Source organism: Anser anser (genome assembly GCF_964211835.1).
Source record: "Anser anser genome assembly, chromosome: 2".
Classification (NCBI taxonomy): Eukaryota; Metazoa; Chordata; class Aves; order Anseriformes; family Anatidae; genus Anser; species Anser anser.
The window spans coordinates 35,273,670-35,290,310 of NC_139721.1; the positions used below are offsets into that span (position 1 = coordinate 35,273,670).

Consider the following 16,641-nt stretch of genomic DNA (forward strand, 5'->3'; position numbering starts at 1 on the left):
CCAAGCTCATGGTAAGAATTCTCCATTTTCATTTTCCGATACATATAGCCACATTAAAGAGCACCTTGCAGAATGAATGTCTCCAGTGTCCAACAGTAGAACTGTTAAATCAAGGAGTGGGCTGTGGATAAAGCTATCAATAGATTTCTGTCACGTGAAGGGCATCGTTGCTAGTTTAAAACTGAATAAATGAGTTACCTTGGCAGGAGGGGTTGAAAAGCACTGCAGGCAGTGCAAGGGCCACAGGAGAGGAAAAGTTGTGCGGCTCTGCGCTGACATCTGCTGCCTGAGTGGGAGTAAAATTACCCCAGGCTGCTTCAAGGCTGCTAAGGCTGTGATTGCACCCCTTCAGATGGAACATACGTTTCTGAGATGACTCTGCAGCTTGTACCCCTCTTACTGCACTTTGGTTCTGGCTGCAGAGTGGTGTCAGAGCACTCAGACGGGATTGCTTCTTGATGAAACTAAAGGAGGAAGCCTTATTACAGGATAACACCTAGTGGGCAACAATCACCCATGGGTGCTCAGGCCTTGAAAGGAATCCTGAGCAAATCCTGATACGGTGAGTCTGTTTTTTTATTTATTTATTTTTCCTTCACACTGCAATAAGAGCTGTTAAAAAAGCTCCCACCTACACTATCTGATAGTTTGGAGGGCAAGGCACTGTCCTGGAAGAAGGAAGGTGCCTTCCAGGCACCTTCACACTGAGGAGGATGCAAACTCCTTCTTCCACTTTCTGAGTACTTTAAGATGTCTCTAAAATAGGAAGGACAAGAAGGGTAAACATAAGAGTAAAAGATCACACTGTTGCACCATTCCTTCTCTGTCTATGCCCAAGCATTAAGAGAGGAGCAAGCACCTTGCTAGATTCTTTCAAGGAAATGTACTTTCCGAGAATGGAGGGCACATGGTTGGTGCTCAGTAATTCCCTGCACAAAGGTATGATGAGTGAGGTACCTTGAAAACTGTTTTTTTTTTTTCTTTTTTTTTTTTTTTTTTTTTGTGGACTCTTGTGCAAGGAGACACTCCTTCTGAACACCCATGATGCATTTTCATTAAGCCCTACAGCCCTACATGTCCAGTCTGCTGCACTTTGCTGTTGTAGGGAGAGCTCTGCAGGGAGGAACCAGGGGATGGCACCATATAGTATTGCTTTAGTCCTGAGAACCGCCAGCTGTGCAGCCAGGTGCCTTGACTTCAAGGAAGAAAGCATCAGGTGAACTGGGATTAAAAATAAATAAATCACAGCATGTCTTAAACAAAAAAAATATATTATTCACAATCTCCAGGAATAATTTATAACTAACAGAATGTAGTGTGTTATTTCATTACCCATTCCTTTGAAAGTGGATGGATTCTTAAAACTGGAACCGTAAACATATTTTTAAAATAAGTCTTAATTACTAGGAAAGCTGGATCATCTGGACTTCTCTGAAGCAGGTAAAGTAAAACACTTTTTATTTCAAGAAATATTGCTTCTAGACTTTCCCGAAGCCAGAATTGTTCTATAAAAGTATCACAGAAATATACAAGATTTAAAAACACAGTCTGTATCCTAGTAACTTGAAACCTATGTACAAATAGCATCATTCATGACCATAAATACGTTTGTTCTATCAATCAGCCCATAACACATACATCAGATAAAGAGCTAGTTAATTTTAACATATGTACAGAGTCCATCAAAAAGACCGCTTCTTAAAATTATTAAAATCCTACTAAAAGAATCTCCTTTGTAAAAAGTTTCAACTTAAAATACAATGTGGTGAATGTAAGTTTAAATTGCAGTGCTTGCAATAACCAAAAAATACTCGCTACACTAGGAAACATAACAGATAGGAAACACTCCCATGAATTGGACACTATGGAATTACACCTGTTTGAGGTAATTCTCTTTTTTTGTTGTTGTTGCACTAATTATTCAGAAAATTATTAAAAAAAAAAAAAAAGCAAGGGAAGATATTAAATTTCTAGTAGTACAGATTTTCCAAGTAATTTTTGAATTATACTTTATAAAACTTAATGTATGGTAAAGTTCAAGAAAAAAATTATAACAATACAACAACAAATATTATCTAAGCTACAACTTTTTAGCTCATTTGCCTTTTGTATCTGGAATAATGTAAATCTAACATGATTTTATCATTCCCTTTTATGCCTTCTTGAAACAAAACAAAATAAGAATTTAAGTATCAAAATGAAAATAATGATTTCAAGATCAAAATGAAAAGAATGACTTCAAGATATTGTTCAGGCCAGTAAAAATCAGATGTGCTGACAAAAGCATGTATGTATTGATGTAAACCTTTCTACCAGTAACAGGAAAAAAAAGAAAAGTCAAAAAAAATCATGTATTTTTAATACTGACATAATCAATATATAGGGAAACAATCCAATTTAAACAAATCCTCCTACAGTTAAGAATTATTAGCCATACCTTTCTGAGAGTAAATTTAATTAAAATGAAGTAACAAAAACATGCAATATTTTTGCTAAAATAAGATTCATTCTGTTTCCACAATCCGTGCTGATTACCTTTTTCCTGTCAATCTATTTATTGGTTTCACAATTACATTAGACAATGAGCAAACTAAGAACAGGTAAGTTATTAGATTCATAAATGGTATGGCATACAGATTTTAAAAGTGCAACATTATTTTACTCAAAAGTGTGACATTAGGAATTTCCAGTGGTTAAAATAATTTATCAAAAATACATTATGCAGACAGATTGGGTGAAATGAAACATTCATTCATGGTGGGGTCATTTGGAAATAGAGAAAAAAACTTGAACATCCTCTTCAAAGAAATAATATTAGCTTACAGAGAATGTGCTACTGCTTTAGAAAGTTAACACTGTTTCTTTTCATTAAAATGCTGGAAAACTCTTTTTCCAGTATGGAGATTCACTGTGAAGGCATGTGCATGTGAATGAAGTAAATACACATAGACAAATACTAAACTGGTCTCAATTTAGCTGCAAAATGTATCTACAATGAACATGGAATGTCAGTTGTCATGATTACCTTTATTAGTTTGCTAGTAATAAAAAGGAGAATTTATTTAATGGTCTGCCACTTGATCTAATCCAAGGAGAGTGGAGATGAGGCACTGCCTTCTACATTTCGAATTTGTGAAGTTTCCCCTGTAAGACTCTGTTTCTTTTTTTTCAAGGAAGTTCCTCTTTCCTGGGTACCGATAGGTGAATCCCTAATGGATACGTTTACAGCCTGATGAACAAGGGGTTCATTGGACCTCACAGGAAGATATATTTGGTCTCCAAATACATCTTCCATAGCGTCACTGTCCTGATGAGTGTCTTTCTGAGGAATGCTGATGCGTTGTAGCATGAAGCTATGCCGGGACTCCAACTCTATCAAACCGTTCCCACTGAAATCCATATTAAAACGGTCTGATTCTTTATCCTCTCCCCATTTTTCAGCTTGATGATTGTTTCTCCAGTGTGCATCATTCAAACTACTTTTCTCCGGAATATCATTGTTTAATTCAAGTTTCCTCTCCTGACTTAAATTCACGGTGCTCAAAGCTAGGGCTGCAAAGTTTGTTGGCACAATAAGCCGCAACTGTTCGTCAGTCAGGCCGCTCGATTCTTCAGCAGAAGTCATTTCCGCAGAGGCTGATGTAGATGATTCGTCCCCATCCTCATTTCTTTGAGCAGTGTTAGCCTTGTCTGTTTTATTTTGCTGGTTGTAACTGTTCAGCAGTGCAAACATTCTATCTACATCCTTCAAGTAATTAGTCCAGTCAGCCAGACTAAGTCTATAGTCGTATCTGTATTCATATAAACTTTCATTCACACTGTACAAGTCTTCCAGTCCTTGCCAGTTGATGTTGTCAGTGAAATTGGCCAGGTTAGCCTTCCCATCCATCCCATAACTGTCCTCTGTTAAAAGAAAGAATAAAGCCTAATGGTGAACAGCAGCGTAAAAGTGCAAGCAAAGCTGCCACGTGCTTTCCTACTTCCATTTGTTTGAAAGCACCATCACGCGTAGCGTATGTAGGTCAAAACATAAGATGCTTCACATCTTCAGTCATCTCATTAATGATTGTGGCCTCAGGTATGTTCACAGCTCCTGCTAAACACACACTGGTAAAACCCCTGTCTTCTGCTGCATCCTTCGACTGAGTAAAATAGAGTAGAATCTGGCCTAATGGGACTTTGTGACGGCATTTAAAGGCAAATCTTCCCTCTGATAGTTCAAGGCAGAAAACTTGCTTCAGTACACAAATAATCCATTTGCCTTTCCTAAACACTCCACCAAAGGATGCAATGAATAAAAAGTGGTTAAACGTAATAGCTCAGCCTGATTCTGAAAGCCATTGCTGACCAGAACTTCAACAAGCCCATAGGAATTTGGTGTAGAAATAGCTTGAGACATAAGGTCTGCAAAATAACTAGCCACATTTTATTTAATACAAGATAGCCAAAGGTAGCTTTTATATTTACTCTGTAAACATTCATTTTAATTTACACAGAGCATGTACAAGAAATAAAAACTGTAAAAACGTGGTGTGAATTATAGGACTGTACTATTATGTAAAATGTTATTAAAATATACATAGAGTATCTTCTAAATGTTTTTTTTTTCCCACAAAAAATAAAAAGCTTTCAAAGAAAGTATCTAACAGATTTGTCAGACAATATGTCTGCTTAAAAAGCACAGACTTGAGTCTGTAAGTAGCAATGGTAGTGCATTTTATACTCATCATAGCTGGAAAAAAAAAAAAAAAGTTGTGAAGGATACCCATTTCCAAAAGATTTTTAAAAGTCACTGCAGTGACTATAGTGACCCAGATTATCAGATGTACTGTGAAGCCCATTGCCCATTTTACACTGATAAGTAACACCGAACACCACTATTTCATTACATTCTCTGCATAAACTGTCTTTCGTCCAAAGATTTTACCCACAAAGTGGCCTACAAGGAAAAACTAATCAGGTAATGCAAAAGCCATTCAGGGGAAGTGGCAGATCTGTCCTTACAAAAACAGTCTTGTAGGCAATATTTAGTAATTAATTCACTGCGATGACATCCTTCTGAAAAGTGTACAGGCTGGTAAGGTAGTACTAATTACCTTGGAAGTTCAAGTGGCTATAGTCCAACAGTGCAAACTGAGTACAGACACTTATCTATGTTAGACTCTTCATCCCTATAGTGAATTCTTGACACTGCTATCAATTATTTGCATTTTAACTTGCCCTTTCTCATTCAAGTAAAACGGAAGATACAATGTGTATCTCTTATATCTTATAGTCTTTGCTTCTTTACTATTCCAGCATTTCTTAGTAGAAGGAATTTCTCCAATATTTAGTTCATCATACGGAAACTCAGAAAAATACTGTCACAGTTGGAAAAAAAATAAATGAGTTTTTCTTATGATGAGGAGCCTCATTCTGCTCCCACCAAAGTGAAATCACTTTCCTTTCTTGTAGACTCCTGAATCTTTGCTCTTAATTGACATTTCTTCACCTAACACAACAGCTGCAAATATTTTACAATATAAAATGTATATATTTTAGTTTTTTTAAGTTTTTCCCACAGAATTATGGTCCTGTTTCCCAGCCTAGAGTGGCTTGGCAAACACTTGGTTAACTCCCTATCACAGGAAGCAACACAAGCTTTTTGGATTTGGTGGAACAGTTATGACAGAGTGCCTTGCTTTCATCTTTTCCTGAAGTAGACAAGAGAAATGAAATCACAGTATGGCCATGAGCACCATCTTCAGAAGTTAAATTATAAATAATTTGTTTCCTGAAACAAACAAAAAAAATAATGAAGTACTGCAGAGATTTCAAGAAATAAGTCGTACTGTTCTGGTGCTTAGAGGTATAAAGGGCTGTAGGAAACATCACAGGAAGGGATATAGTTTTGGGGAATTTCAAAATTAATCAAATTCAAAAGGAATTTCAAATTCATCAAAAAAAATCAGAAAAGTCATCAAACCCTCAAAGAGATTAACTACACTACAAATGCTAAATTATTTAAATTTTGCTTTGTTATTATTTGTATTGACAACTTTGTATATTGTTTTTTTATATGCCAAATCAGAGCCTGCATAGGAAAATAAACTTCCATAGGAAGAGTCAATAGCCAAAGTGGTTTGATGTATGACTGCAGAAACCATGAATGCTGCCATTTATCAATAACGATTCTGGGGATGGACCAGGGCAGTGTGGGGAAAGCGGAGGCCAGGATGGTGGCTTTGGGCCCAGAAGAGCCTCTGCTGTCTGTCCAAGGGTGGAGGAGCAGGGTTCCTCATCAAACCTCAGTAGTGGGGCAATGGGGATGTGCAGCAAAGAAGTCAGATCAGCAAAGAGCTTGTTGTATTTCTACAGCACAGCTCAAAGGCTGAGCCAGAACTAAATGCTCCATCATATTGGATCTATTTTTTCCCCTCTAAATGTTGCACTGCTTCTGCAGTCTCAGTTTCACTGCTGATGAGTGAGGATTTTCACAGCTGGGAAGGCACTGGAAATTGTTCCATGATCTTCATGTTAAGCAGAAAAAAAAAAACACAAACTTGTTTAAATGCATGGAACAAAGGTAACTTGTATTCATACATGTTAAACAAATAGGAAAGTTGTCTTAAGGTCGTAGAGCTGACTGTATGTTCGTTGACAGAGCAAGCCAACTCACAGTTTAATTCCACAACTTAGCAGTAAGTGTGAAGTTTCCCACTGAAATGAAAGTATACAGGGGGAAAGGGAGAGGAAAGAAAAGGTTTTCTCCTGTAAGAAATCTCATTACAAACAGGCATGAAACAGGAAAATGCAGATGAGTTGCATTTGAGTAACAGCACGTCAGTGGTTTCCCTCTGTGGATATTTGTGAATCTCTCAGCTATATCACAGACCCAAAAGAGACAAAAAATGTTACTAACTGTTCATAATAAAACATCTTCAGATTTTTTTTTTAAATCAAGCATTATCTAAACTTCATTGTCCAATACTATTGTGCCTCAGAGTCCCATGATGCTATCTGTGGCTGTGTTATCCCAAAACTAACGTAAGCATGTGGATGTATCTCCACTGAGACTAAAGGTAAGTGGGTACAGTCACTTCCTTAGTGGCTTTGAAAAACCATGGACAAGCAGGAAAGAGGAGACTGTGATTTCCACATCCTGTTATCAACACATCTACGAATTCACGGTCTGTATGTCACAGGACACAAGTGACACAAATTCTTCCCTGCTAAAGTTTCTCCCTATGTATTAAGCAAACAGCACTACACTGCTGTTCTCATTCAGGCCCATTGTCCCAATATTGTCCTTGAAACACCTGCAGTGCTGTACTAACTTAGGACATTTTAAACTGGAAGCAGATCTGATTTGAGTAATTATGCAACCTGAAGGAAGGGGTTCAAATGACTTGGCAGCATAGGGTTTTCCCTTTCTTATTCCACTGGTTTCTCTGCAGGTAACGTAAAAATGGTCCTCTAACAGATCCTTTTAATGGTTCCTGAGAAATGTTTTTTGTTCATTAAAAAAAAAAAAAAGAAAGTTTAGAAAAAAAAATTCCATCAGGAAAGGGGTTGAACCATATGCTGAACCCAGGCACCTGTGCTGGGTGTTTGGAATGGAGCAGCACTGAGCAACGTCACTTGTGTTATACTATACATGCCGTTTGTCCCAGTAGCATAACCTTTTTGACTCGGTATCAGAAGTTAAAATGTTTTCATTACTACACTGCGCAACAAGATATAACTTAAAGATTATTTCTGTGTGTTCTACTGTTTCATTAAATCCTGCAATTCAAAAATGCCATTTCTGTTAGCTCTGTAGTTAAAATTAGGAAAGTTTACAAGGACATCTTCTAATGAAAGACTTCAAAGCATAATTACAGGGATTACTTTCTATCACTGTAGTAACTAGTTCCCACCAGGCTGTTATAAGCAATGCAAACAACTGAGATATAACCAAATAAAAACTTATCATTTTCCCACATCCCAAAAATACACAAGTGAGAAAATATGAAATTAGCTGCATGGAAAAAATAGCTGCTTAAATTGGAGAACTACAAAACACTGAAATCCATTCTCTTAATTGTTCCCTGGCTGCTGGAAGCTAATGACAGGATTCTTCTCAAAAGACCCTGTGAAGAAAAAAAGCTTTCTGTAGACTTGTATACTCCTGTTGGGCCCAATTTACATCTCAGGCAAGCAACGTATATCAGGAGCTACTCCACCAAAGCACATGGAGATGAAAATGTATAAGACTGATATACAGTGAGAAGGTATCAAGTCAAAATGTGACATTAAACAGACTGCTTACTGAACAGCAAGTGCAGTACTGTTGGGAACGGGGATTTTTCAGTCTCATCAGGCTTTTGCTTTATGTTTGACTGGTTCCTCCACCAGGAGGGGTAGCTGGGATAAACAGGTACATATGATAAATGAAGGTGTAAACAGCAGTCTTTCTTGCATACCTTGGGTTGAATTAGGGACAAAATATCTCGCCCATTGCCCTTCCTCAGTTCAAATACTGCAACCTTTTAAAAAGATTTAGTTTCGCATGTCAGATCTGGTCTGAAAGCATAGGTCCCCCTGCCCAAAGGAGCCTTATCTTTCTGCCTTACTTCCAGTGAAATTCTGGCTTCTGTGCACATGCTGCTCAAACTGAGCACTGTTTTTGCTTGAAGCAGCATCTGCCAACAATTTCTAAAGCCAGTGAGAAGATTTTACTTTACTTATGTAGGTTTGACTAGGCTTTTTGGGTACATACATCTCAGAAAGCCTTTTAAGCATATTTATTACTAATTTAAAAAGCATATGTACAGACTTCCTAAATAAATACAGGAAACAAACAAACAAACAAACAAAAAAAACCCACAACAAAAACAACAAACCAACCAAAAATGCAGCAACAGGAAAACAACCAAAAGACATTATTCTATTTTCCCTGTGTAAACATCTAAGAAATACAGGCATGGAACATGAGTTGTATGAAGTCTTGCTGTGACAATAAACTAAGTTAAATGCAGAATGGTAGGTCTAAAAAACAAAGGCCAAGTTCACTGTAAAGTAGTTAGAAAAGGCATGCATCAAAAGCTATGGTTGTGTGCAACATGGCAGGATACAGACATTAGTTGAAATGGACTGGAATCATGCAATTATTTGGAAAGAAGCTGCTGAGGAGAATAAAAAAGTGTGGATACCTGTGTGGATCATAGCTTCCTCCATCTTTATTTCCTGATATAGGAAAATACAAGAGTAACTTTTGTTAGTGTTTAGAACTTGTAAAACCATTCACAATGTAGCTTTCCATGCACAGCATCTAATTCCTAAAAAGAAATGTACTGTGTTAAATAAAGACAGAGTTGCAGTCCAATAAAGATTTCCTGGAAGTTTTATATAAAAGAACTGAAAAACCATAGTTTTTCAAAAAACAATAAAACCCCCAAATGATTAATAAAGAGAAACGTTTGTAGCTGAAGAAAGAGATACAAAGATGCAACAATATAAAATACATAGAAGGGAATATTCCTGTAAAAAAAAAAAAAAACCAACCAACCAAATAAACAAACAAAAAAACAACCAAAACCACACACACAAAAACAAGCAAACAAAAAAAACCACAATTTCAATCAACCAAATTTAAGTGCAAAGAAATCCAGACTTATGAAGTATAAATGCCATCTATTTTTGTGTTCAGAGAATCTTGTAAAGAAATACTGCTTTCCTTATAAACAGAGAGGCTACATATGATTAGAAATTTGCAATGTTAAGTCCCAATTTGGTGTAGAGCCCAAGGTTGGTCATACAGGCAGAGAGCAATCGGAATAATATCTCATCTGCTACTGGGAGGCAGAACCTAACCAAATAAATCCTGCAACAGAGAAAAGGGTTATGGCTATGAGTAAGAGGATCTGCATATGCTTGTTATTGCTTCATGCAAATAACATGATAAACTTTCTGCAGAATTTCTGTCAAATGTTGTTGTTTGTCATCAATATCTGTCTATAATAACCTGTGCAAACTTGCAAAGAAGCTTTCTGGTCATGCAGTTATACAGGATGGTGTATTTAGATCATTCCAATTTACTCAGAGCAACAATTAAGAGATTGAGACATTGGATCATGGATACAATTGAGGAGATGACAATAACTTAATAAAATGGAAATAGACACCCTCTTCTACTTTGCTTGTACCTGTTTCAAGTCCCTTAGGCCTTGGATTGCACTGCTTGTAACCTTGACAACTTCGCAGTTCCATTAGCTGTACATGTAATTGATTCAAAATGCCTCTTTCCACTGTATGAACAGTATTTGTCAGCTGAGAAAAAGAGAAATGGGGGAGAAAATACTTACTATAAAAATAATAATAAAAATAAATATAAACAACCAATAGAGGAATTTCGTGTGCAATATTTTGTAACAGGGAAAGGGGTTTACCTGATAGGGATCGGTGTTCATGTCAAAATATTCCAAGAAGCCAGTTGCAAACTCACAGAAGAGAAAATTGTGGGTGTCATTAACTGTTCGCAAACACCAGTAAGTGTTGTTATTTGAGCTTGTGCAAGCACAGAAAGAGCCCACTGTAAGTAAAAAAAAAAAAAAAAAAAAAAAGTTTTTAGCTTAGGTGAAAAATAATATGCTTGTTTCTTGTACTAGCAAAATGTATAGATTATTTACTTAAATTCTAGATCAATTAAAAGAGATCTTATATTCGAATAACATTAGATTCTCATCTAAAAGAGGACAAACTTACAAACTTTGTTAACAGGCAAATTTCTCAAACATATACCTAAAGAAAGCAGAATACAGCAATTACTATAGTTAATAGGACATATTTTGTTCTCATTTGTATATGGTTTATTTTACTTTTCAACCTGGGGAAACCTAGAGCAGGATTCTACTCCAGATTGAAGACACCGAGAGCCAGCTGTCACATGTGAGAATAATGTCTCTAAGCCATCGTTAGAGAAAATGAAGATCTCATGCTTGGTAGAGTATGGGCAGCTATTCAGCTAACCAAATATAGACATGTACTTTAGGGTAAAATCACATATGGACCAAGATATGCTTTAATTGGTCTTTATATTGCATATTTTGTGCAATATCAAGATTTTCAAATATGATAGTAGGTGAGCCTCTTTTCATTTCTTTTCAATACACTGTAGTTTAACCAACAGAATAGTAGGAGACAATAGGTAGTGTCAACACAAATATTAGATGATTTAGTTTTAGTACGACATGTTTAATGAGTTGTCTAAACTTCTTCCCAAAATCATAATACTTTTAAGGCTGTTTATAATCTCATTTTGCCTGTGGAAAAGGCTCAGAAAGGTATCCCTTTTGACTTTTAAACAAACTGAAAGCAACACTTTGTTTTAGAAGAATATCTTTTTAATTCCAATAATAAAATGTTAATAGTGCCTTAGATTTTTATTTAATTAGTTCTGTAGCTTTCTGTAATAGTGTTAATGTGTTTAACACACTTTATAAAACTAGTAACGATATTGGCCCTTTTCGTCCATGTTATTGGAATCAATACCTTGGCTCTTCTTTCAGTTATGAACTGCATCAAAGGGATATTTTTTTTACCCCATGACACTTACTGGAGCATTTCCAGAATGCACAGAAATATGAGAACACTTTTCTTAGCTGTTTGCTACTTCACAATTAAAAAGCAATACACCAATCTAATTGTTGCCTTTAAAACAAAAACCATGCATATAACTGCTGTAGGAAATTTTTAACACATAAAAATCTTATTAGCAAAAGTTCTAGTGCAATCAGAACAGACTATCAGTAAGAGACATCTTTCTTGAAATGAGTATTTGCTCTTAGCAAATTTTCTGTTCAGAGTCAGATTATTGTACCTTAATCACCATTTGATCTTCAAGTTTTTGAAAGTAAAGTTTTCAATCGCTTTTCCTCCTCTGCCACCAAAGACGAGAAAAATGTTTTGTTAATGCTGAATGCCTAGAAATGTTGAAGCATGTCCCAGTAGGATTGTTATTTATATACCCTGAAGTTTAAAGGAACTTAAGATATTTTCTAGCTATAAGATTTTATTCTTACACAGTAGGGGAGCATTCTGCAGTTCTGACTTTAAATTTTTGTAGAATATCAAAAATGGGAATAATGTGGAGAATTCATAAGGGATAGTGTTTGTATTTTCTTCACAATAAGTTGTTTATGATAGGCTTTGATATCAAAATGGTAAAATTAAGGCAGACCTTTTATGTACTGAGGTTTGTGACACAATGCTACCTCACTTAAAGGTCAAGTCACAAGAAAGAGTTTGTGACAAAATCTTCGGTCATAAGTCCCTTATCTAAAACCACAACATAGTAAAGGAGGAAAAGGGAAAAGGTTTTAATTCAGATATACACATTACCTCTTGAATACCAGATTATATGATTCTGTTTTGCCCCCCTCCCCTCAAAAAATCTGATTGAACATTTTTCTTAGGAAAAAATAGGTTTGCAGAAACTTTTAGGACAGTAGTGAAAGGGTCAAAGTTCCACTAAACTTCTCAGCAATATTATGCACATGGTCTTTAAGCTCTAACCTCAGTAGAATTAGAGTATTTGCAGAATTCATTTTGTATGGTGAACATGCAGAATTACTATTTCAGGGATTTGTTACTTCTGCTCACTTTTATGAGACCCAGAGTAGATCTGCAGCCTGGACAAAGTATCAGAGTTTCAATGCATTTAACATAGTTACAGTGGTTTATGCTTGATGAGTATCTGTCTCTGTCATCTGTCCTGGATAAGTATTTCTTGAAAAATTTAAATTCCCAAAGAGCCAGCAGTTTTGTAGTTAGCATTAAATATGTGTAAATAATTTGACTTAGCATAATGGAAATGAAGTAAGGAGTTTTGTTCAATCTTGTGAGAGAAAACTCATTTTTTCTTTAATATGGGCTCAGAATTTTTCAGACAATTGTAAACAAGGGATAACAGTGATTGAAGTCCTGAAGATAACATTATTATTTATTAATACCTTAAATCTAAAAGAAGATCAATACTATCACCTCAGAACATAGTAACCACAAAATGTGTATGAGGTACAGGAAATGTCTAATTCTGTCACACTAATTCTATCTCATGATGTCACAGCTACTTAATTCTGCTAATCTATCTATTGGTTAGATTAGTTTCATTATATAGGCATACACAAATTTACTTGGATACAGATGGGGAAAGGGTTTTCCTTCCTTTTCCTTTCCCTCTTGCAAGGCGGAAGACTCACAACTCCTAGCAAATATATTCGGTCATCTTGATCACCAAGAGATGACACGAACCTCAGTGGCTGGTAATGAATGTCTACTTTTTAACAGGCCAACTCTCCTTTTTGCTTCTGCTGTGTTTCACATAGAGTCTCTTGTAATAATTCCATATAAATATGCAACACAAAAATTACAAGCATACTCAAGTGACTTTCTTCCTTAAGACTTCAGAATAGCAGCAGCAGCACTGCTAAGTGACATTTTTCAAAATAATGACCTGACTGACTAAATGAAGTTAGTCATTAGTCTACACAGCAGAGGACAACCTAGTTCACCTCTGCACACAGAAGCAAGACTTACAGTTCCAGAAAGGTGCTGTTTGCCAGTGATTATTGTCGTGGGTAAAACACGTCAGTCCAGGAAGGCTGCACTCATCTCCTTTCTTCTGGCGCTTTTTCCCCTTCCTTTCCTTCTTCCTTCTGCGATTCTCTTTGAACAGCTGCAGTTTGCCATCTACCTCCTGTGCTGCTTCTCTGTTCAGAGAAAAAGTTGGGCATGTCTGACAGAGAACAGTCTCTATTTGGTTAACAAGAGCATTAGCAATCTTTATGTCTATATGGCTTTTTTAAAGATTAGCTGATGAGAATATGCCCTTTTGGATGCTGACTCCTTCAGCACAGCTTCCAACCCCAGCATTTACAACAAGGTGCTCTCCTCAGCAAATATAAGAAGTGATGTGCTTTTGCATTTAGGTTTAACAGGATCTTTTTAATGATTGCTTATCAATCATCTTCTGAAATGATTAATTTCTCCCATTTCTATCAATAGGGCTTTTTAATATTATTCATAAGCCTTCATATGTATGTCCAAAATTACTGAAGGTTTGTTGTGAAAGCTTACTATATATGACCTTTTCTTTTCCCCATCTCTCCCCTTTCCCTCTCCAAAAATATCATACATATTTCTCCAGTCACCAAAAAGCTAGCTGAGAGAGTGAGAAGATAACAGCAAACTTACTTGAAGGGATGAAGATGGCTCTTGATTTTCTCTTGGGCCTTTACCCCTTTCTCTTTGTTGTAGTAGCTACATTGAAAAGTATTAAGAAATATCAAGTCATGAAACAATTCATTTTCAACATAAAAACAAAACAGAAACATACCATCTTTGACATTTTCTTAAAGAACTACACAAAATGACTCACGATTTTCATTTCATTTGAAGAAGTTATATATATGTGAGTGATCCTATGCTAGACTGTGGTAAAACTACAGCTGTGTTCAATACGTTAGTAGAATACAAACATATTTAATCTTAAAATTTGTACATGCATCTTCAAAGAGTAGTTTCTACTCCTGAAAGGGATCTAACTAAAATTTGGATCGTGGGGTAGTTTCATTTTTAGCTATTTTGAATTAAGATACATACCCTCACACTTGAATGTCTCTCCAGAAACAGGCTAACTTTGATTTCTTCTCAAGTCAATAGAGAAATAAGTTCTACTCAGGAGAGATCCAGAGCACAGACATTTACATGCCTATTATGAATCAGCTTCTTTCCTTCCCTGTTACAGAAATGACACCTGAATAGGCTAACCTTAGTCATGAGTTTCTAAAACGGGTTTAAATATCAATAGTGCTTAAGTTCTTTGTTTTCCATCAAAAAAAAAAAAACAAACCAAACGAAACCAAACCAAAAACAAAAAAACAAACAACAAACCAAACTTCAGAAGTATCTAAACCTTATCAATCAGTGTAGCTTCTAATTCTGAATGTTGTCTATTTTACCTCTGTTTACTACAGTCACATTCATCTGGTTTTCTTCTTTTTAGGTGTCCTCTAACTTCCCTCAAATTCTTAATTTTGTCTTGGAGAGCTTCAATCTGCAGAGAATATTGCCTAGTCAGAATTATTCTTTGAATGGGTAGGTAGCAGTGCAAAGGCGTCACTCAGGTTTCAAAACATCCCTTACCTCCTTGTCAATGTACGCCTTGTGGTCCTTCCAAGCTCTGGCAGATTGGTACAGCTCCCTCTCACAGTGAATAGTGTCATTTGGAAGAATAAAACATCTGTAGATATAAATTGAACAAATAAGAAACAGGAGGTCAGTGGTTTCCCAGTTGCCTATCCATTTGTTCTCCTTCTTCCAACATTCCTAAGAATTTCTTTGTTATAATCTGTTAAGAAATAAATAAACACTGTAACATCTTCTCATGCTGACAATAATAATAATTGCTTCAATCTGTTTTCTCTCCAAAAAAAGTTCCTTATCCATGACAGATGCTCTCTGCCTGCTAAGCAAAAATGCAATGACAATGTCATGTTGGAGATTTTTAATCCGATCAGAAATGAGATTGCAACTGAACTAAAAATCTGTTCAGAATTCAAAGCCTCTTGTTAACTAAATGTGCTCATTCAACCACCAACTGCTGAGAAATACATTTTTCTTGCCACATGAATGCAACTCATCTTATGAGTATGCAGAATAATTAAAAATAGAACACATAGTCAGTGGAGTAAAGATCAATATAATTAATAAAGATCAATAAAGATTAAAAGAGAAAAAAGTTCATATAAGTAATAAAAAAAAGAAAACACTCGTAATAAAGTAGTGCAGTGACAAAAATATTCACACTAGTGTTTGAAAAAATAGTGCTACCAAGAAAAAAGAATAATTGCAAGTCCAAGGAAGTGGAATGAGATTAAGAATCCAGCAGACTATAGGCTGGAATTTCAAAGTCTCCATGCTGACAAACAAAACATCCATAAATATAGAAATATTCCAGTTTTATAGACACAGCCTTTTTTTTGGTCCCTGCTCCGTCAGAACCCTTTTTAAAATTTTTGAGAAGAAAACCAGAAAGATTTAGATGCTTATCTCTTCCCACCTTCTCCTATTATGCTTTTTTCCTCACTCACAAACTGTAATTCTGAGAACATTACTTAGTAAAAGTCAAAACTCGCTATGGAGAAATAATCATTTTTCCAGAAAGCCACTTAAGGCTTTATTAATGCCATGCTTGCAAATGATTAATGTAAAGAAGGAATAATTTTTATTTGTTCAAAATTAACATTTATGTTATCTTTGATGTTTCTGAAAAGAGAGAGAGAAAGAAATACTATTTATATTTTAAACATGATAGGAAGGTTAATAGAGTATTTTTGTTGCCTGTGCCTGCCTGACTTCAGATCAGTCATACCAGCTTTTTAAAATGAAAAATACTTTGAAATATTTGCCTTTTCATTCAGAAGTAGGGTAGAGTTAAAAATTGAAATCCAGGTATGTTTCAGGATGGAAAAATGGTTGCAGGTCTCTTTAGGGATAAACATATCTAATGTATCTTAGCTAATGTTAGTTTCTACAAACAGCTAAGTAAGCTAAAGAAAGATGGTATAGCTGATCTAATCTGTCCTCACCTGGAGTGGGATTACAGTCATCTAAAATTTA

General features: G+C 35.8%; 1 protein-coding gene across 1 annotated transcript in view; it reads right to left on the reverse strand.

The window, feature by feature from the left end:
* Positions 1-2,340: 2,340 nt before the first annotated feature.
* Positions 2,341-16,641, reverse strand: part of SULF1 (sulfatase 1) — a 128,587-nt gene continuing 114,286 nt past the window's right edge. The window contains exons 17-23 of the mRNA XM_083823005.1: positions 15,166-15,262; positions 14,982-15,076; positions 14,215-14,280; positions 13,558-13,730; positions 10,410-10,552; positions 10,167-10,290; positions 2,341-3,903 (exon numbers count right to left, since the gene is read on the reverse strand). Of these exons, the coding sequence (XP_083679131.1) occupies positions 3,083-3,903; positions 10,167-10,290; positions 10,410-10,552; positions 13,558-13,730; positions 14,215-14,280; positions 14,982-15,076; positions 15,166-15,262 (1,519 nt within the window). The 3' untranslated portion in view covers positions 2,341-3,082. The remainder of the gene's footprint in view (positions 3,904-10,166; positions 10,291-10,409; positions 10,553-13,557; positions 13,731-14,214; positions 14,281-14,981; positions 15,077-15,165; positions 15,263-16,641) is intronic.